Genomic DNA, 20,891 nt, shown 5'->3' on the forward strand with positions numbered 1-20,891 from the left:
GTATCACAAGTGAATTCTACGTTAATTATCTCTTTGCTGTCATCTACACATCTTTACACTTCATCCTTACCTTCCATAATAACTTTCTAGATTATATACAAATACTTTTAAAATATAAATTTTTTTCTTATATATCAAACACACACAAAAAATCATACTAATTTTTCTAAAAAAGATATTTTTTCATACCGAAAACACCCTTATAGTCATAGAGAGTAACGTCACACCAAACTGATAAATGCATGTCACATTCTTATCAGACCGTGTATTTTTATTTGAACCGACCAAAAGATTTATTGTAATTATTAAAATGTGGATACCCTTAAGAAATTCTTTAATTTTGATGCCCCCTTTCCTTCATTTAAATTAAAGTATAATAGTATTAAACTTTGATAAAAAAATAAAAAATGTTAAATACTAAATCTAACATTCTTCCAATAGTCCATTTAACCATTCTCTAAAATTATTATTTTATACATTTATACTCTTCAATGCAAGTTCAATTCCACCATATGACAACAAAGTGGTGATCCACGACCAACAAAAAAAGTGGTGTTCAAAGTATTGAGTGTGGTGATTATTTTTTTTCGATGTTTGATATTTATATATAAGAATTTTAATTAATTTTTATTTGTGTTATATAAGTTTTATTTAAAAAAGAGAAATGTTTTCTAATAAAAAAAATTCCGTATGAGATTTGAACCCAAAATTTCTTTCTTCCAAGTAAATAAATCCTATCTAGTTCGTTATAATCCCTTTTTTGGAAAGCAAAGAAATTCAAATCGACAATCAAACACAATTAGAGAATAAAAGAAGAAAGATCCAAAGCTTCATATCCCATTTCTAACAAAAACTCCAAAGAGGTCCTTAATCTTCTGGCAAGCAGCAAATGATAAGATTGACCATATGTACTAGGTAATTGTTTGTAGCTAATTTGGGGGTGAGCTACGTAAGTAATAAATTTTGGATAAGTAGTAGTATATTTGATAGTTAGATAGGAAGTAATACTAAATAGAACGTGAAATAATTAATACTATCTTAATAACTAAACTCTCATAACTAATCTCCGTAGAAAATAATACTTCATCCGTTTCAATTTATGTATTATCTTTCAAATTTTGAGATTCAAACAAGTTTTTTCTGGATTACATTTTTTTCATATATATTTTAAATTGTCAATCATTGTAATTTATTCTTTTTAAGTAGTTTCCAAATATATACATTTTATTTTACGAAATTTTAAGTTTTGATGCCCGAATTCACAATCAAATTTAAATTATTTGACTCTCGAAATTCAAACTGAACTTCATAAATTGGGATAAAGAAAGTATATAAATTTCCTATAATTAATATTGACATAACTTTACCCAGATATCAAATACCACTAATGCTACTAATAGCACCCTTACACCTTGTTTGGATGGTTATTATTCGTTGTATTGTATTTTTAATTTAAATATAATGTTTGTTTTGATTGTTACTTAAATTCTATTGTATTGTATTGTTTAAATTCATCGTTAGATAACAACGATAATACCCATTTGATGTATTGACCGATTTGGTGTGATCGCATCGTTATCTTAATATTTTCTTTCATCTTGTCTTTACTTATAATTTAATAATTCTATTTTATCATATATCCTATCTTTTCATAGTAGGTCTATCCCGTATTCTACAATTTCTTGTGGATTTTATTATTTAAATTATGAATGTATAATTATATAACAACAACAAATAATACAATCTATATAAATATTCTATTTATTAAAATAATATAATACGATATAATACAATATAGTACAATAACGATACAAACAATGCATAACAACTATCTAAATTTGTGTTATCATGGATGTGAATTGTGATGGAAAAAACAAAAAAGAAGAAAATGACAGAACTCTATATATAAATGGTCACATATAGTTATCAAAAGAAAACTCCTCAATTTCGCCCAACCCCTTCTTGAAGAGTAGAGAGAGACAGGAGAGGAAGCATCCAAATAAAAAAATAAAAAAAGTGTTTTTGGTCCAAGTAAGACTTGTTACCAAATCCAAAAGGAGTTAAAAGAACCCCAAGATTTAGAATACTCTATTGATTTTCAAGAAAATCAAAAGTCAGTTTGAACTTGTACAAGTTATATGGTGAAGTTTAATTTCTTCTATTCTTCCACCAACTTGGAAAGCTCTTACTTTTTTCTTGTGATAAGAAGAGTCCGAGCGGTTGAACAAGCTATTACTTTTTCTTGCCATTTCCCATCTGGGTAATTAATTTTTCCTTTGTTTTATATCAATTTTTCATTCTATGTACTTAGATTTTTGATTAAAAATCTATTCTTGATGTAGTTAGTTTTAATGTTGTGATTTATGCTGGAATTCAGTGGATGTTCCTTGACTCTGCTGGGAGTTAAAAATTGAATCTTGAAAAGTCAGGGGAGGAAAAAAATGAAGTGTTTCTATTACTTCAAGGATAGGAACAGAAATAGGGAAAGAAAATCAGCACCAGTGGCACTTCAAGGTCAGAGTAAATCAGATATTTCAGGTGGTGGTGTAGAAAGGGTAACCAAGTCTTCATGTTCAACTTCGTCTGCACGTAGCTTCTCTGATGTGTATGAAGGGAAAGCTCAGAATTTGAGGGTCTTCACATTCTCTGAGCTTAAACAAGCAACTAATAATTTTAATAGGTTACTTAAGATTGGTGAAGGAGGTTTTGGATGTGTATACAAAGGTAACATTAAGCCTGCTGATGGAAAAGGTGAATCAACTGTTGTTGCCATTAAAAAACTCAATAGAGATGGTTATCAGGTAAGGTTTTTTGGTGTATGGTCCATTATGTGTATCTGATCTTTGAATTTGTGTTTAGTTTCACTGGCAACCAAAATATAAATGCCCACATATGTATTTTAGTGGTTTGAGTATGGCCTTATCTGTTAAATTGTTGCTATCTGTGCAACTGTTTATAGCAGCCTTGCCTGGTAATGAGGCATTCATGATATCATCATTCATTGTTGTTTTTTCTGTTTGTTTTTTTTTGGCTTCTTTTTTGGTGAAAGGTGATATTTAATCTTTCATCTTTACAAAAAAGATCAAGTCTGATGCCCTTGAAATTCAGTTGCTTCCACATCCTCATAGGACTATTCAGGAGAATGTACTGTTATGCTTATCTATCTTGCTTGTGAAAGAGAGGAAAATACCCAACTTTGTTCCATTTACATTTCTGTTTGCTCCCTGCACTTTGCTATAAATACTATTTCCAACTCACTTTTAGCTATTTAGGTTCAGGTTGATCAATTAATTGCTGCCTGATTGTGGATCATTTCCATATGGCTTGCAGTTTTGTAGAAACTTGATATGATTGTATGAGAAGCTCCCCTTTCAAGTTAAAATTTGTTAAACAGAAAATAAATGTCTACAAAGTATGATGAGCACCATTAGAATATTGGCATTTTTTCCACTTTCTTGTCATTGGTTGAAAGTTTTGGTTTTCAGCATTACTTGGCAGCAAATTATAGTTGACGCATCTTGCTTCTCTAGATTTTACGGACTTAGATCTGGAGTCTCTTGTTTTGGAAGCTAAATAACTTAAGTTTTCATCTTATTGTAAACTGTAGTATTGTGTTGATCCTCTATTTGTTACGTAGGGTCATAAACAATGGGTAGCAGAAGTGCAATTTCTGGGAGTGGTAGATCACCCGAATCTTGTCAAACTAATTGGATACTGTGCCGTTGATGGGGAAAGAGGCATTCAGAGGCTACTGGTGTATGAATTCATGTCAAATAGAAGTCTAGAAGATCATCTTTTCAATACAGCCTTTCCAGTTCTTTCTTGGCAAAGAAGACTGCAAATAGCGCTTGGAGCAGCTCAGGGACTGTCTTATTTGCATGAAGAATTGGAAGTTCAGGTATTTTATTTGAATATTTCTGATGTTCTCGTCCAAATTTTCATAAATATTATTACAATAGTATGAACTTTTAGTCGGATTTCTTCAATGTATAACCCAAGTGTGGATTGACGCTTAATGCTGAAGGTGAATGATCATTGAAATGGCTTCAGCTTTGCGGCCTAAAAAATGTTTCTCTATGCAGAGTTTTCTCGAAATGTTTCCATTTGTTTTCCAGATTTTTCACAGTTACAAGTATTATGACAGTGGAGTGTCTCTGTTTCAACTTCAAATTCTATCAGTCTTTATTCAAAACCATTTCAAATTAAAACGTTATCTGCTTTGGCATCTTAACTGTATATTTGTTCTGTGGACCTTCTGTCAAGCATGCAGAAAACTTGTGTATACCGATTCACCACTGAATTGGTACAATACTGCTGTTGTTAATGTTCTTTCTTCTGTTAACTGTACAGGTGATATATCGTGATTTCAAGTCATCAAATGTGCTATTGGATGATGACTTCGAGCCAAAGCTTTCAGACTTCGGGCTTGCGAGAGAGGGCCCAACTGGTATGCACACGCATGTTTCCACAGCGGTATGTTACGTTGATCCCTGCTCAAATATGTAGGACTTTAATGAGAAAGAAAAACACATGTTACTTTTTTTGGTTACTGTAGCAAATGATCATAAATGACATGCTTTGTGACCAGGTTGTGGGGACATGGGGGTATGCAGCACCTGATTACATAGAAACAGGACATCTCACAGCTAAGAGTGATGTGTGGAGTTTTGGTGTTGTATTGTATGAGATCCTAACCGGTCGACGTTCTCTAGAAAGGAACAGACCAAAATCAGAACATAAACTTCTGGATTGGGTTAAACGTTACCCTGCTGACGGCAAGAAATTTGGTATGCTCATGGATCCAAGGCTGGAAAATCAGTATTCCCTGAATGCAGCTCGAAAGATGGCAAAGTTAGCTGACACCTGTTTGTTAAAATCTGCAAAAGATCGACCCAAGATGAGTCAGGTAGTCGAAACTCTGAAGCAGATCATTCAGATTTCTGGTGAAAATAGTTCCTCCACAGACACAAGTTTCCAGAGTGTCGACGATGATCCTGTTGTAGAGGAAAAGCCAAAGCAGATGGGAGCTACAGAATCAGCGAAAAGACGAATGGCTCACTTGGCTAAACTTGGTGAACATGTTGGTGGAATAAGCAGAAGAAGATTCCTGATCATGCAGAAGGCTAAAGTTACATAAAAAAGGATAAATTATTTTATTCCTGCAATGAAGATATCAACATGTTGAGAATTCTGGTTTACTGATGAGTGAAATATAGTACTTAATTAGTTTAGCGTGTACATGAGGCATTGCTATTTCAACTCAATTGTGGCTATGACTAGAGGCAACAACCTGTAGCCTTGAGTTTTTCTATGCCTAAGGTGATTGAAATTAGATTTCATTAGGTGTAGTCATTATTGTGGTGGCTGTACTATGCTCAAATTTACATGAACATTTTCTTAATTTTTTTCCCTACACCCCACCCAACTAGACAGAAAAGGAAGAGGAGGGGGTGGGGGAGGAGGGGAAAAAAGAGAGGATAAAACTTGAGTCATGGTCAACGAAGAAATAATGGCCAGCTGATTTAGTAGTGTGTCTTATGATATCTTTGACTAATATATAGTTCCAATAAACCAAATATCGATCTACCAAGTATACACGCGATGTTGACTGCTTACAGAAAATAATGCATTGGACTTATTGAACCAACTGATTTATTTTTTAATTGTTTGTCAGAGGAACTGAAGAACACAAATTTAACATGTACACAACAAACAAAAGGGAAAAAAAAAGTCGAGAATATTATGAAAAGAGGAAGGATAGAAAACTAACTTCAACATACAAATAATCTAGGCGTAGTTGTTGATGAATTACGCGACTTTTTTTTTTTATGCATAAGGGGGACGGGGAAAGGGAAAAGGAAAGGGAAAGGGGTAGTGGGGATCGAAACCACGCCTATTGTGTGGAGACTCCCACTGATACTACTCAGGCTATAAACTTTCCAGCTTCCCCCAAAAAGTCCAGAACAGATTCTATTTTCAGCATAGCCATGATACTGTATATGGCACAAGAACCTTGTGCAGCCATTTCAACAGGCTCCAGATCAAAAGACCATAATGGCATCGATCACCAGTAGTTTGGACAAAGCCCTCTGCACATCCTGAAATGTGAAAATTAGATTGCAGAATTCATCAAGATAGGGCAGCCATAAGGGGAAAAGAAAAGGGGAGAGGGGGTGGAGGATAGCCGGGAGCTTCATCATGAAGGGACAATCATGCCAGGCTACAAGGACAAACAAAAGGAGACTTTATATTAACAGGGCTCACAAGGGTACATACATCAATGTATAAAAAGTGTTAGTTTCGGATAGGGTTTATCTGTCACTAGTTAAGTAGCAGTTCTAAAATAGACTGCGAGCTGCAAGTCCTAAGGGCACACTCTATGAGCAGCAGCTGAAGAGGAGCCTTGGAAGGATCAATATTGAACAGTGATTCAGTCATGTTATCCACAGTGCAAATAGCAATATCAAACAGGACTTGTTCACATTTTAATGTCACTATATTCCATATGCATGCCGTTTGATGTTGCATGCGTGTGTCGCTAGACTTCCCCTGGATATCATTGTTAACAAATACCTACCACTTTCTAACAAAAGCTTCTAGCTTTCTAGTCATGCATCCACCTTTAAGGGAAAAGAAACAGCATTAGGAAAAATACAGTTCATCTTCTTGTATGTTTAGTTAAGATAGACTTCTTCAGCCATTAATGAAATCAGGACATATTGCAAATCGTGATTAAACAGAAAATGGATAAAGACAACACCTAAACCATTTTTTCAAAAAGCTGAAAAGTGAAAAGGGTTGCGAGCATAATGCAAGGATGACATTAAACTTCCTGTCAGAGGAAATCCTTGAAATAATATTGTTTAGAAAAGGAAAAGGAAATGTTTGACCTGAACTCATTTGCAGAGACCTTTATATGAAAGTTGCATACACAGTTACACTAGATGAAGATATGTTTATAAAATAAACTTACCAGATCCATCATCGTCTGGAGGTTTACAAACATCAACAACAACAAATCCCAGGCTAGTTGGGTCTGCATGAATCCTCATTTATCCATATTGCTCTATTTGGACCAGGTCCGCAAAATTTCAAACTTTTAAAAATGACAGAAGCAGGCAAAATGTTTTCTGGTCGACAGCAGCTAGCCCTTTTTTGATCGACAGCAGCAGGTAAAACCTTACATTAACAAATTCACGATCCTCAAGATTTTACTGCTGTCACTATGTTTCCATAACACAGCTCTTGATATTTTATCATTCACCATAATAGTTCTTTTCAGGATCAAATCTTTAGGCACATACACAACCATACACATAACATCCAGAAATCCGTACATAGAGCAGCATCTAAGTCTCTTATCCCGCAGGTGCACAGCGGAGTGATAGAGGAGTCATCATAGAATCTTTTTCAAGCAGTCCTCTGGGCACAATTTGGATCTCCAAACTGAAAGAAAAATAAGTAAATCAGGTTCACAATCTTCTTTTAGAATAAATAGTCAATCAGATTCGACACAACCAAGTGGAGAAATTATAAGCAAGAATCCACATTCATATCAGTCTTTCCATTTCCTCATTATTCACATGAAATGTGATGGCAAAACTCAGAGTGAGCAAACTTAATATGTTTAAGACTGATAAATAAGTAGGTGTTTGGATAGGCTTATTTTAAGTGGATTTTAGCTTTTGAGCTCTTTTTTAGATTTGGAACTGTTTGGATAACACTAAAGCACTTTTTAAGGCTAAAAAAGTACCAAAAAAAACCCATAAGCCAAAAGTTGGGTGTTCCCAACTTATGTCTTTTAGTTTTTAACTTATAAGCCACTTAAAAAAAGTCAATCCAAACACCCCCTTAAAATAGCTTCAGAATCATCATTGAGCTAATAATGTAAATAATGCACTGAGAAAAGCAGTCTGACGATGACACACAAAATCAAAATAGCTGATTCTAACCCCTCTTAAAAAACTCATCTCATAAATCTAAAATTTTAACAGCAAACAAAAATCTCGGTCAAACAAGCAGCGACCAATGCAGATCTTCCTTTAAAGTACCGAGATTATCAAAATTCTATATAAATACATGATACAAGGCAGAAAGATGCAAAAATATTGTTTGGTTGAAGGGAGACAAGGCAGTATGACTCAACGTTCTTTCAGCCAGAAAGATAGGTGCTTCAAAAAGTTGTAAGACCATGTATGGTGGCTGAAAAATACATTTTATTTCTTTACAATAGCGTTATTCCATATCTGCTGCTATTACCTACCCATTTCTAGAAGACCCCATAAGCTATCTCACAAAACCTATCCAGTCTAGCATCAATTTTTTCACGAGTTTATCTAGTTCAGAACAATTTGATGAGTTCAACAGGAGAAAGCACCTTCTCCAACAACTAAGAAGCTCAAATTCAAGAAAGATCTCTAAGGTTGATCAAACTGAACAGAAGATCAAGAGTCTGTAGTAAGTGCACATGAAAATTATATAAAAGGAGAAGTACATAAAGTATGAAGTATATACCACCATTCACAAATTTTGCAACTTGCCATAGAAACTGCAGCTTCATGATGCAGTTACCAACTTCAGTGTCGGGAAGCATCATTGGTTATAAGAAATCCAAGCTTCTTCAGCATTTGAAAAACTTACTGAAGCTACATAGGTTCTTTCACTAGGTTTTTCTGTTTTTATTTCCACAATAATTTCCGGACTGGTAGTCATTCAGTTTCTTGCTCTTTCTGATTGGCTAAACAGTGCCTTGTTGACTAACTTGAAGGACCCACAAGGTCCATCCTCAACTAGTTCGAAAGAGCTGTTCTTATTATCACTATAAGCCCTACTTCTACGTATGTAGTCGAAGGTAATGTACATGAGGAAGTCTAGAAAAAGACTCTTTTCTGTTGTTTCTGTACAATAATCTGTGTTTACATGTATACAATGAAAAGCTTTGTCCAATATTTTATGTGTTATTTCGTCAAACTCAAAACCAATTTCGCTCAACTTTTGCCCCCAAACCAACGTACGTTGAGGTAGTCCCTGCTTCCATAGGTGGGAAAGTAGTAAATTAGCTGTAACGGTGTTTGGGATGAATGCCATCTTAAGCAACTTTGCAGCCAAAATCATTGCACGGTCCAATATGTCATTGCAAGCACTATTCATCATAATGTTGTATGTAACAGTATTTGGCACCACACCAGCAGATGCAAGCTCATCCAGCATCATAACAGCTCGATTTATCCTCCTAGTACTACAGAAGCTATGAATCCTTATATTGTAGGTTGTGATGTCAGGTTCCCATCCACTGGCATACATTCTTGTCATAAAGTTATCTGCATTAACCACATCGAATGCCTTACAGAATCCATTGATCAAGGAGTTATATGTAACAATATCAGGTTGTAAACCACTTCGCTGCATTTCCACAAAACTGTCAATAGCTAATTTCATCCTTCCCTGTTTGCAGAAACCATTAATGATGGTATTAATTGTAAAGACATCTGGGAGAAGACCTCTTTCCCTCATGTCCCTTTCTAATTTCTGAACCTCAGTCATGTTTCCGCTATAACAGAAACCAGTAATTAGAGAATTATAAACAAAATTATTTGGTACAAGCCCTTTCCTAATCATCTGGAAAAAGGCATCATGAGCGTCTCCAACAGAGCCTGCTTTGACAAGCCCATCTATCAATGCAGAAAAAGCAACAGCATCAGGAGCGATACCCATCTTTTCCATCTCTTCCCACAGTGTTCTAGCTCCCATTACATCCCCTTTCTTAAAATACCCATCCAGAAGCACTGTGCAGGCAGTTACGTTAATAGGGAAGGACATTGTAATCATCTTAGCCATTAAATCTCTTGCTTCTCGCAGCCTCCCTGTCATTGACAAGCCCCGGAGCAGAGAAGCACATGTTGAAGCTGAAGGAGTCTGACCAAATTGAACCATAATATTATAGACTTCAAATGCTTTTTCTTCTAACCCTTCTTTGCTGTATGCAGCAATAATGGAATTAAAAGCTGTTATACTAACAGGTATCCCCTTTTCAAGCAGATTATCCAACAATGCCACAGCCTCCTTCAACCTTCCTGCCCAACACAATCCTGCAATAGATATATCAGAGAAAAAATAATCTGGAGAAAGTCCTGCCACTGTTAGATCCCATAACAATCGGTCGCCGTCCTCTTCCCTACCATACTTATAGTGACCTGCCACCAAAATGTTAAAAGTTATAGCATCTGGAGCTACACCCTTCGTTTTCATTTCTTCATATAGCATACTTGCTTGAAAAATTTCCCGTGCTTTAACGTAGCCATCCATCAGAGCATTATATGTGACAGTGCTAGGAGAGACACCCCTCTCTTGCATTCCATCAAACAATTTTCTGGCTTCCACCACGTTGCCTTCCTTGCAAAGAGCATTGATAACCGTACTAAAGGTAGAGATACTAGGGCCACATCCATGTTCGCCCATCACATCCACCCAGTTCAATGCATCTGAAGTCCATCCCCTAATACAGTATGCATTGATCAAGATATTATATGTATAAACATCTGGCTCACATCCAAACTTCCGCATCAGATGAAACAAACTTTCTCCTGTCTGAAGTCTACCTTTTCTAAAATATCCAAGAATCATTACATTAAAGAGAGTGTTAGTAGGACGAGGCCCTTTATGCAACATATCCCGAAACAACTTCCAGACACTACCATAATCACCAATCCTAAGCAACAGCTTAAATAGGATGCTGACAGCAGATGAACTCGGCCTCAATCCATTGTCTCTCATCTTACTCCAAATCTCTATTGCACCCAAAACCATTTCTGCAGTTAAAAAAGCCCGCATTAATGAATCAAGAACAGAAAAGTCACTCTCATACTTATAATGCTCCCTCCACATGAACTCCACCACCTCATCACTCCTACATTTTCCAACCCTCCTAATGATCCAAGAAAGCATATCTTGTGCCAATAGCCTCAACTCCTCAGCAGCCAAAAGATGTGCACTAATACAACATGACTTCAGAGTATTCTCAGAGTAATCTTGAAGAACATACTTAAAAAATGCAAATGCAACTTCTCTATCATCAAACAACTTCATAATTTTTACCAAAAATGATGGGCAAAAGTCTCTTGAAAATGCTTCCAAAAGCCAACCTTCTTCATCTTTTATCATTCTTGACAACCCCACAACAATTTTACGCCTCTCATTTGAGGTAATGACAGTGTAAGTAGAAGATATTGCTAAATTTTTAAAAGGGGTAAATTGTTCAAGAAAATCAAACCCTTTTACAGAGACTAATGAATTTGAACTGTAAACTGAGCTACCAGTAGAAAAGCTGGTAACTTTAGGGGTTAGGGTTTTGTGGGGTGGAGTGAGGGAGTGTAAAACTAGCAGTTGTGAAGTGTACAATGATGTCGGAAAAAGGGGGAAATGACCTACCTTGAGATTGATGCGCATAAGGCGCAAAGTAGCACACATCCGGAAATTCGCCGGCGAAGATTTTTCCGGCGAGCCGAATGAAGTTTTTGAAGGTTCTTCTGTGCACAGGCCAGCAAAATCTTGAGTGACTATAAAATGTCAACATTGGACTTGTTCAATTTTCAGATGGGCCAACCCAACTAGCTCCCACACAAAAAGTTGGGCTTCTCTGCCCAGAACCAACTTACGAAAATAAATTGAAGAAAACATTATACACTTTATATTTTTATATTTTCAATTATTACTTATCATTTGTAAAAAATTCAAAAATCCATCTTCTGATATATATGAATGATACTGATATATCGTGATTTGATACATAAGTTTTTTTCATGATACATCGCTATTTGATACAAGCCGTATATGGTCTTAAAATCTATCAAATGGATATCAAAACGTCTTTCTTAAATGGAGAATTGGAGGAAGAAATTTACATGGAACAACATGAGAGTTTCGTAGTTTCTGGTAAAAAAAGGAAAGTGTGCAAACTTGTTAAGTCACTTTATGGACTTAAACAAACACCTAAACAATGACATGCGAAATTTGACCAAATAATGTTGGTAAATACTCCAAATCATGAAGTCATTAAAAATACTCCAAATCATGAAGTCATTGTTTGTTTATATGTTGATAATGAGTAGAGATATTGCCGATGTGAATGCTATGAAGCGTATGCTTGCTAGCAAATTTGACATGAAAGATTTAGGGGTTGTTGATTTGATCTTAGGAATTAGGATCCATAAAACTCCACAAGGTCTATCATTATCACAGTCACATTATATTGAAAATATACTTGATAAGTTCAAGTATTTAAATTTCAATATTACAAAAACTCCAATTGATGTAAGTTTTGCACTTCAAAAAAATGAAGGTGAAAGTGACTCACAATTGGACTATGCATGAGTTTTGGAAATTTTGTTGTATATTATGAATTGTACATAACCAGATATAGCATGTGCTATTAGCAAACTGAGTCGATTCACGAGTAATCCCAATCAAACTCATTAGATGGCAATGAAGCGATTCTTGGGGTATATAAAACACACCCAAAATAATGTTTTGCATTATAATAAATATCCCGCAGTAATGGAGGGATATAGTGACTGGATCACCGAATCATCTGAAGTTAAATCCACGAGTGGATATATTTTCACCGTTGGTGGAGGATCAGTGTCTTAAAAATCATCAAAAAAGACATGCATCGCCCGCTCTACAATGGAATCGAAATTTATAGCTTTAGACAAGGCCGGTGAAAAAGCTGAATGGCCAAAACCTTTGGCACCTATATGTATACGTTGTGATAGCCAAGCGACAATAGGTAGGACAGGGAGCGTTATGTATAACGAAAAATCGCATCGCATTCGACGGCGACACAATACTGTTAGACAACTACTCTCTAGTGGGGTTATCACTATTGACTACGTAAAGTTAAGAGATAACGTATCGGAACCACTAACAAAAGGCCTATCTAGAGAGGTGGTTGAAAGATCATCGAAGGGAATGGGATTAAGGCTAAGGACAAGTCATCATGGCGGTAACTCTACCTAGTAGACTAGAGATCCCAAGAACTAGGTTCAAAGAGATCAAACAAAGTTATGAATGGTGGTTCAATATTGTCAAATAACTCAACTCATTCTTATGATGATGATAATGTTCAGAAACAAGGATAAAATCTTAAGGCTTTTTAATGAGTTAATAAAGCATTAAAGTCTTTTAATGATTATCTAAGTCTGGCAGAAAATGACTAGATAGTGTATCTATACGACTACATATTTAAAAATCACCTATGTGAGTGTGAAGTATAAGCCGGTTCGAGGGGAATGACGGTAAAAGCTCATTCTCTATGCATTCACGAAATCAGGCGGTATTCATGGCTGAAACGAACATAACCATGAGAACCATAGATGGTTGTGGGTTAATTGTGTGACTTATGTTGTCTAGTTATACAATAAAGTTCGGCGGTTCAAAGATATCGCATCTACCAATTGATCGACTATATCCTATATAAGTTCACTATGGAAAGTTCAAAGGGAAACCTACTTATCCAGATATAATTAATTTTCGCTTGTATATCACACACTTATATATGCATTCCTTTATCTTATAGTCATTCCCCATTCATGCAGGGGATTGTTGAGTTTAATTGATAGGTTGAATGGAAAACAGAGGAAAAAAAGTGGAGGAAAAATGATTTATTCTCTTTTGCTTTATGAAATAAACATCTGTCCTACATAGGTGGTGGAAAGAAAAAGTTTTCTACTTAGAAGTAGAAGCACTCCTTCATGTTGCTAAAGGGTAAAGAAGAGATTCTCCCCTCGCGCCGTCGTCGTCGTCGCTCGCTCGGCTTCGGCTTCGGATTTAGATTTGGATTTGGATTTGGATTTGGATTTGAATTTGGTATGATTGATTGATAATCTTTTTGGACCAAATTTCTTTTAATTTTTTAATTAATTAATATTATTTATTGATTTAATTAATTAATTAAAAATCCTGACCCGTAACCCGACCCATTTCTTTATTTCTCGAATTAATTTAAAATATTTTCCTCCATTTTTCTAACGGAATGTTTCTAAAAGGTTGCAACCTTATCTGAAAAGTTGCAAACCTTTTCTCAACAGACAAACAATTTCCCAACAGGTACTTTTTCTGAAGAGCTGCAAATAGGCTATATATATCTGTTGATCCTCAGAATTGTTTCTTACAAAAATTTCTGATAGACATCTTCTTCTTCTTCTTTTCTGCACTTCTTAAAAACTCGTGATATACTATCTTCGAGTGGTTCGCAGTCACCATAATTTGTTGTACCACTATTCTGGTGAGTAAATCGTTCTATCCTGCGAGAAAAGATTCCAAAACCTTAGGTACATTAAGGGAAATAATTTCCTTAAGGACACACTATGCAATCAGTGGGCTCGATTTCTTGTTCTTACATAAATTTTTTAAACACTACTTTTATTTTCTGTTTTGATTTTATTTTTTATTTTAAAATTTATTGTTATTATTTCATCATTTATTTTCAATACAGTTTACTAACATTGTATTCAAAGGAAGGAAAGGAGGAAGGAGAAGGAAAGGAAGGGGGTCAAAAAGATAAAAAAGATAAAGGAGTACTTGAAGACAAAGCAAAAAGTAGAAACATTGGTAAGAAACATGATAACAATGAAGGTTTTAGAAAATAAAAGTACAAAGGATTAAGCAAAGGTAGACAACACAATAAAAATAGACACGAAAAAAATAGAATGCAAGATTAATACAAAGTAAAAGAGGTTGAAAATGAAAACAAATATGGTGCTCTGGAAGATGAAAAGGAGGTTGAAAATATTGAGAAGGGAGCAGCTAACATAGGAGAAAACAAGCATGCACCATAGTCCAGTCATGAAGCAAATAAGGAACAAGTTGAATGATTAGCAGAAAAAGAGAACAACGAAGAAAGGGAGAAATCTCAGTACAATCAAGTGGAAAGGGAGAAAAAAGAAAATTGTCAGAACAATGTAGAGAATAAATAATCAGACCAGGCAACAACCAGTTTAAGCAAATACATAAAAGAGAGTGGAGAGGCTGATAATGCAACTCCAGTTGAAGCAATGGGCCCTCAGCCTATATAGATAATAAATCCTTCACAAAAAATACTTCTTTTAGATATAAGATCCCATGATGAAAATGAACAAAGAAAAGGGCAAGAAGAATAAAAACATAAATAACAATCTGGTGGAGGTTGTTGTCTCAGGTGATCTCTCACCAAGGCAAATAATCAAGCTCAAAAAAAGCAACAAGAAGTCAATGAGCAATGTAATACCATATAATACTATAACAAGGAGTAAGAAGGGGCAGGTTAATCAATCTGATCAATGATTAACAAAATTTTATTTGGAGTATCATATCTGTTAAATCTCAAAATGCGTTTGAGAGATTAATGAATTTGCACAGAAGACATCACTATACATATATAGCCCTTTTAGATTCTTTTCAAAGTCCAATAGAGTTAAAAGGGTACAGAAGGAAGTTAAGATTACAAAATGTTATGGCAAATTGCTCAACCAAGATATGAGTTTTCTGGAATGATGAATGAAATGGACATATAGAGTCAGATTCAATACAATAATTAACCATGAAATTTAGTCATAAGACTGGTCATAACAGCTTCTAAGTTCTCAGCAGTATATGCCAAGTGCAGTGCTCTAGAGAGATTAGAATTATGAGAAGATTTAGAGATGATAGCAATTAACTCCCAAGTTTCTTGGATTATAGGAGGAGATTTCAATGTTATTTTGATTGAGGAAGAAAAATGGATAGTTTACCTGTAACACAACAGAAAACCATTGATTTTGCTCAATGTTTGAATAATTGTGCTTTAAATGAAAGAAGCCACACAGAAAGCAAGTAAACATAGTGGAATGGAAGTATTGAGGAGGAATGTATTTTTAAAAGGTTGGATAAGGTGTTGGGAAATAATGAGTTCATTGATCTATTTCCAGAAAGTAAAGTTCATCACATGATTAGGGAAGGGTCAGATCATGCCCTTCTTCATTTTACATATAGTTCCACACCAGAACCAATAGTGAGACCTTTCAAATTTTTGAATTTTTGGACTAGGCATACAGAATTCAAAAAGAAAGTGGAGGAAAACTGGTCAGAAATAGAGGAAGGGTCTCCTTTCACTATTTATCAAAACTGATCAGAAGCAGAGCAACTTTTAATGATATTTTTCAGAAGATTACTACTCTGGAAGATGTTATAAAGGTGAAAAAAGTCCAACTGGAGATGAATCCATCTGGAAAAAATAGGGAAGAATTGAACAGGTCAGAGGCTGACTTGAAAAAGTTCTTACATCTAGAAGAGGAGTATTGAAAACAGAAAGCTAAAATGAAATGGGTTCAAGATGGAAATAGAAACACAAAGTTCTTTCACTCTTATGTAAAGGGAAGGAGAAGGAAATTTCACACAGTAGAAATTAAAACTGTCTAGGGAGATACTATCACTACAAGACAAAACATTAGAGATAAAGATGTGAAGGTCTTCAAGGAACAGTTCATAGAAATCAATTTTACTCATAATTATGAGATGCTAGAAGTCATTCCTAAGGTGATTTCTGAGGGATAAAATGAGATGTTAACAAGGATGCCAACCAAGAAAGAGGTGAATGAGGTGGTATTTGCTTTGAATTGTGATAGTGCTAGTGGTCCAGATGACTTCTCTGGCCAGTTCTATCAAACATGCTGAAGTATCATAGAGGAGGACATAACCAACATGGACAAGGCTTTCTTTTGGGCCAAGAATTGCCCAAGTCATAACTCATACAAATTTGATCTTAATTCCAAAGAAGGAGGAAATGGATACATTTGGAGACTTAAGACCTATTAGTCTCGGCACATTTGCAAACAAGATCATATCCAGAGTATTACATGAAAGAATAGTGACTATTTTGCCTCAAATTACCTATAATAATCATATTAGGTTTATTAAGGATAAGAGCATCACAAAAAATGTCTTGCTAGAACAGAAGATAGTAAGAGATATAAATAGGAAAAAAAAACTTCATAATGTGGTAGTGAAGCTTGATATGGCTAAGGCTTACGATAGAGTGACTTGGGTATTCCTTACTGAAGTTTTGAGGAGATTAGGATTTGCAAAGATGATTATAGACGTGATATGGAGGTTGTTATCTAACAACTGGTATTCTGTCCTGATGAATGGCCAATCTTTTGGTTTCTTTAAATCTTCTAGAGGTCTCAAATAGAGGGATCCTATTTCTCCTACTTTGTTCATTATAGGTGTAGAAGTGCTATCCAGAAACTTGAAAAAGTTGTTTGAAAACCCTGAATTCAAGGGATTTGGTCTTTTAAAATTGAGTCTTAAGGTAAACCATTTATCATATGCTGATGATACTATATTATTTTGCTCAAGACAACCAACATCAATGAAAATGATGATGAAAGTACTTAGAGGGTATGAGGTGGTCTCTGGATAGCTGATAAATATTAACAAGAGCTTATTATATATGCATGAAAAGGTCCCTTCTACTGTCAGTAACAGAATTAGAAGAATCACAGGAATCAGACAAGGCTTATTTCCATTTATATACTTAAGATGTCCTGTATTTTATGGAAGGAAAAATAATGCACATTTTGAAGATATAGTGAAGAAGTTCATGAAAAGGATTAACTCCTGGCAAAATAGGTTACTGTCTTTTGGAAAGAGATAAATTTTGATTATCATGCTCTGGAATCAATGCCTATTTACCTTTTATCAGCATTGAACCCACCAATAAGTGTGATTAAACAGCTCTATAGACTTTTTGTAAATTTTTAATGGGAAAACACTACTGGAGCAAAGAACAATTACTGGATATCATGGGATATGATGCGTCTTCCTAAAGAGGAAAGGGGTTTGGACTTCAGATCTTTACATGATGTATCAAAAGCTTTGACTGTAAAACTTTGGTAGATTTTCAGGGTGAGAATAACATTTTTATGGAGTACATACATATGAAATAAATATTGTAAGAAGTTACACCCTATCCTAGTACAGGTTAGGGGAGCTTCTTATATATGGAGAAAAATGATTGTGGTGAATGAAGAAGTGAAACATCATATTTGGTGGCAGGTTTTAGCAAGAAATTCCAGCTTCTGGTTTGATAATTGGACAAATCAAGGGGCTCTATATTACACAGAGGGAGACCAAGTTGAGGAAGAAGAAATAGAGGTAAAGGAGGTCATAAGTCAAGGAATATGGAATATCCCCAAACTGAGAAGTAAATTATCACAGAAAATGGTAGAACATATTGTGGATATTATCAGACGCCTTGAAGAAGGCAAAAATAATGATAAACCTTGATGGATGGGCAACACAAAAGGTATCTTCTCAATAAAATCAGCTTGGGACTTAATTAGAAGAAAGGAAGAGCCTAAAGATTGTTATGATTTCATTTGGTCCAAAGGAGTCCCTTTCAAGATTAATTTTTTTTATGGAGAGTATGGTTGGGAAGAATAGCTACTGATGATAACCTGAAGAGAATGAGGATTACAACAGTTTCTAGGTGTCACTGCTGTGACACCTATGCAGAAGAAACTATGATCCATTTACTACTAACAACTCATATAGCCAACAAGCTATGAAAGCAATTTATTCCCTTTGCAAGTATTAACATCGACAACATGCATCTACAATAAGTATTAGTTCATTTCTAGAGGCTTACAGGATCACCTAAATTAATCACATTATATAGAGCATTATCTGCTTTGATAATGTTGTCCCTATGGAAGAGAAAGAATGCTAGAAGACATGGAGGTAACATCACTCTACATACCATGGTACTACAAGTATAGAACATGTTAAGGCAAGTAATTTTGATGGGTAAGTGATTTTGATGCTATACCCATGAATTAAAAAGTTTCCAGTTTAATGGCTTCTATGATAGAGGTTTTAAAAAAGTACAAGCTCAAACTGTACTATCACTCAGTAACTTGGAAACCCCCTGAAGAAACAATCATCAAGTGTAATATAGATGGGGCTTGTAGAGGAAATCTAGGGAGTAACACTTATGATTTTGTTTGAGAAATAATAAAGAAAACTTAATTTATGCTCAAACAGAATTTGTTGGAATAGCTATAAATGTGGAGGCAGAAGTAAGAGCTATATTAGAAGCTTTAAAGATCTCCAAAGGAAAAAAGATTGTGAACTTAAGTCTAGAAACAGACTCTCTATGTATGAGGAATCTCTTAAGAGGGATTTGGATGGTTCCATGGGAGTTGGCAACATTATATCAGAAAATAAACAGGCTCAAGTAGATGTTCAACATTCAAATCACAAATGTTTACAGAAAAAGGAATGATTTTACAGATTCAATAGCAAATATAGCATATGAGCATGAAGACAAGCATATATTCAATACTTTTCAGGACCTACCTATCACATGTAGAAAATTTTTGACTGTAGACAAGGCATAAATCCCTAATATCAGAATCAAAACTCGAAAGATAAGAAATACTGACAAGCAAGAACAATAATAATGGAGACAATATGCAGATAAATAAAAGAGTCTTCTTTTATATAAGTTTCTACATCATTTCTAAATACATAGAACATGCTGGAAACATTAATTTTATACAAAGGAAATACAACATATTTCTTTACACTAGAGTAAACTATCACAGAGATCAGGGTTGGAAGATATTGACTATAAAGGAGTATTGGCACTTGGATTTGAAGGAAGAGTTTAGAGATCCAATTGATGGGATTCCACAATCCCTTAAATGGGTCGAGGAAAAGCAGAAATCAACAAGAACAACGAGAAATGAAGACACTAATAATCAGAGCAAGCAAGTACCTGAGCTAGATTCAACTGATATCTTCGATCAAACAGGTCAGTTAGCTCATAGTTGGAAAGATATATTCACCTACGAGCTAAAGGAGCAAAACCACTCCAACATGTGGTTCCGACGTCCTCGATGAGGCAATATTCTAAGGCGGTGGAAGGATATTGGAGTAAAAGATCAGATACTCCTTCTAAGAGTGTCGAAACATGAATTTGTTGCTTTGTTTTTGATGGATCAGGTCACTTTTGGTCCAGATTCTTTTTTGTTTTAGGCCTTTGGCTCATTTTGATATTCTAATAAAATTTGGTCTAATGGACCTGTTATGACCTAAGAAGTAGAAGTAAGGGTGTTTTTAGTCTTTTGACAAAGAGTAGTTAAAACTAATTAACTAACAATCAGTTAGTTAATTAAGTGTGTTTGTTAAAGCTAAGTATTTTTTAAAACTAAACACTGCTACATGAATAAATAGCAGTGCTCAGTGTAATATTGAAGAAAAGCTCAAAAAATAAAGTAATAGGCTGAGGTGCTCTGCTCTCTTCTTCTTCTCTTCTATTTCTCTCTTTCTCCTATTTCTTAGAAACTTTATTCTATCAAAAGTTTGTTCATAGTATCAGAGTCATCATTACAGTAATTACTGTGAGAAGTGGTTCTTTATTTTGAGTCAAAGAATCTAGTCAGATTCATAGATTCATCTAATTTTTGAGATTAATTTACAGATCCAAGCTCATTTGAAGCTCAGATCTACTCTACCGCAATAGAAATTCAAAAGAAATTTGAAGAAATGACAGGTGAAGCAACCCTAGATCACAATGCTTAAGGAGTTGGTACATAGTTTAATCCAAGTAACAACTCTATATAAGGGCAAGGTATTGACTACAATCATCCTCTCTTTCTTAGTCCTACTAATGTAAGTGGAATCAGTATTATTTCATTTCAGTTGCATGGTGTGGAGAACTACACCTTATGGAATCGATCGATAAAACTAGATCTGTTAGGAAGGAATAAGTTAGGGCTAGTTAATGGTACATGCAGGAAGAAGATGTATGGTGAAGAGCTGTGGGGTCAATGAGAAAGAGTGAATGCTATTGTTTTATCATGGTTAATGAATTC

At 34.9% G+C, this 20,891-nt stretch overlaps 2 protein-coding genes across 5 annotated transcripts; one reads left to right on the top strand and one right to left on the bottom strand.

Annotated features, from left to right (window-relative positions):
- The first annotated feature begins 1,923 nt into the window (after nucleotides 1–1,923).
- Nucleotides 1,924–5,401, top strand: LOC129886797 (probable serine/threonine-protein kinase PBL19). 3 transcript variants are annotated; one of them, XM_055961650.1, is made up of 5 exons: nucleotides 1,924–2,260; nucleotides 2,343–2,801; nucleotides 3,638–3,898; nucleotides 4,351–4,473; nucleotides 4,589–5,401. In XM_055961650.1, the coding sequence occupies exons 2-5, from the start codon at nucleotides 2,442–2,444 to the stop codon at nucleotides 5,135–5,137; spliced, it is 1,293 nt and encodes a 430-aa protein (XP_055817625.1). In that variant the 5' UTR covers nucleotides 1,924–2,260; nucleotides 2,343–2,441; the 3' UTR covers nucleotides 5,138–5,401. The 3 variants fall into 3 exon arrangements, with proteins under 3 accessions (XP_055817625.1, XP_055817626.1, XP_055817624.1); XM_055961651.1 differs by having other exon boundaries at nucleotides 2,347–2,801; XM_055961649.1 differs by having other exon boundaries at nucleotides 2,378–2,801.
- A 234-nt stretch (nucleotides 5,402–5,635) lies between these two features.
- Nucleotides 5,636–11,535, bottom strand: LOC129886796 (pentatricopeptide repeat-containing protein At1g09900-like). Of its 2 annotated transcripts, none has more exons than XM_055961648.1 (3): nucleotides 8,515–11,535; nucleotides 6,974–7,446; nucleotides 5,636–6,089 (listed from the first exon to the last, which is right to left on the bottom strand). In XM_055961648.1, the coding sequence occupies exon 1, from the start codon at nucleotides 11,464–11,466 to the stop codon at nucleotides 8,713–8,715; it is 2,754 nt and encodes a 917-aa protein (XP_055817623.1). In that variant the 5' UTR covers nucleotides 11,467–11,535; the 3' UTR covers nucleotides 5,636–6,089; nucleotides 6,974–7,446; nucleotides 8,515–8,712. The 2 variants fall into 2 exon arrangements, with proteins under 2 accessions (XP_055817623.1, XP_055817622.1); XM_055961647.1 differs by having other exon boundaries at nucleotides 5,636–6,098.
- Between the last annotated feature and the right edge of the window lie 9,356 nt (nucleotides 11,536–20,891).

The sequence above is a fragment of the Solanum dulcamara genome, chromosome 4 (assembly GCF_947179165.1).
Source record: "Solanum dulcamara chromosome 4, daSolDulc1.2, whole genome shotgun sequence".
NCBI classification, from domain to species: domain Eukaryota; kingdom Viridiplantae; phylum Streptophyta; class Magnoliopsida; order Solanales; family Solanaceae; genus Solanum; species Solanum dulcamara.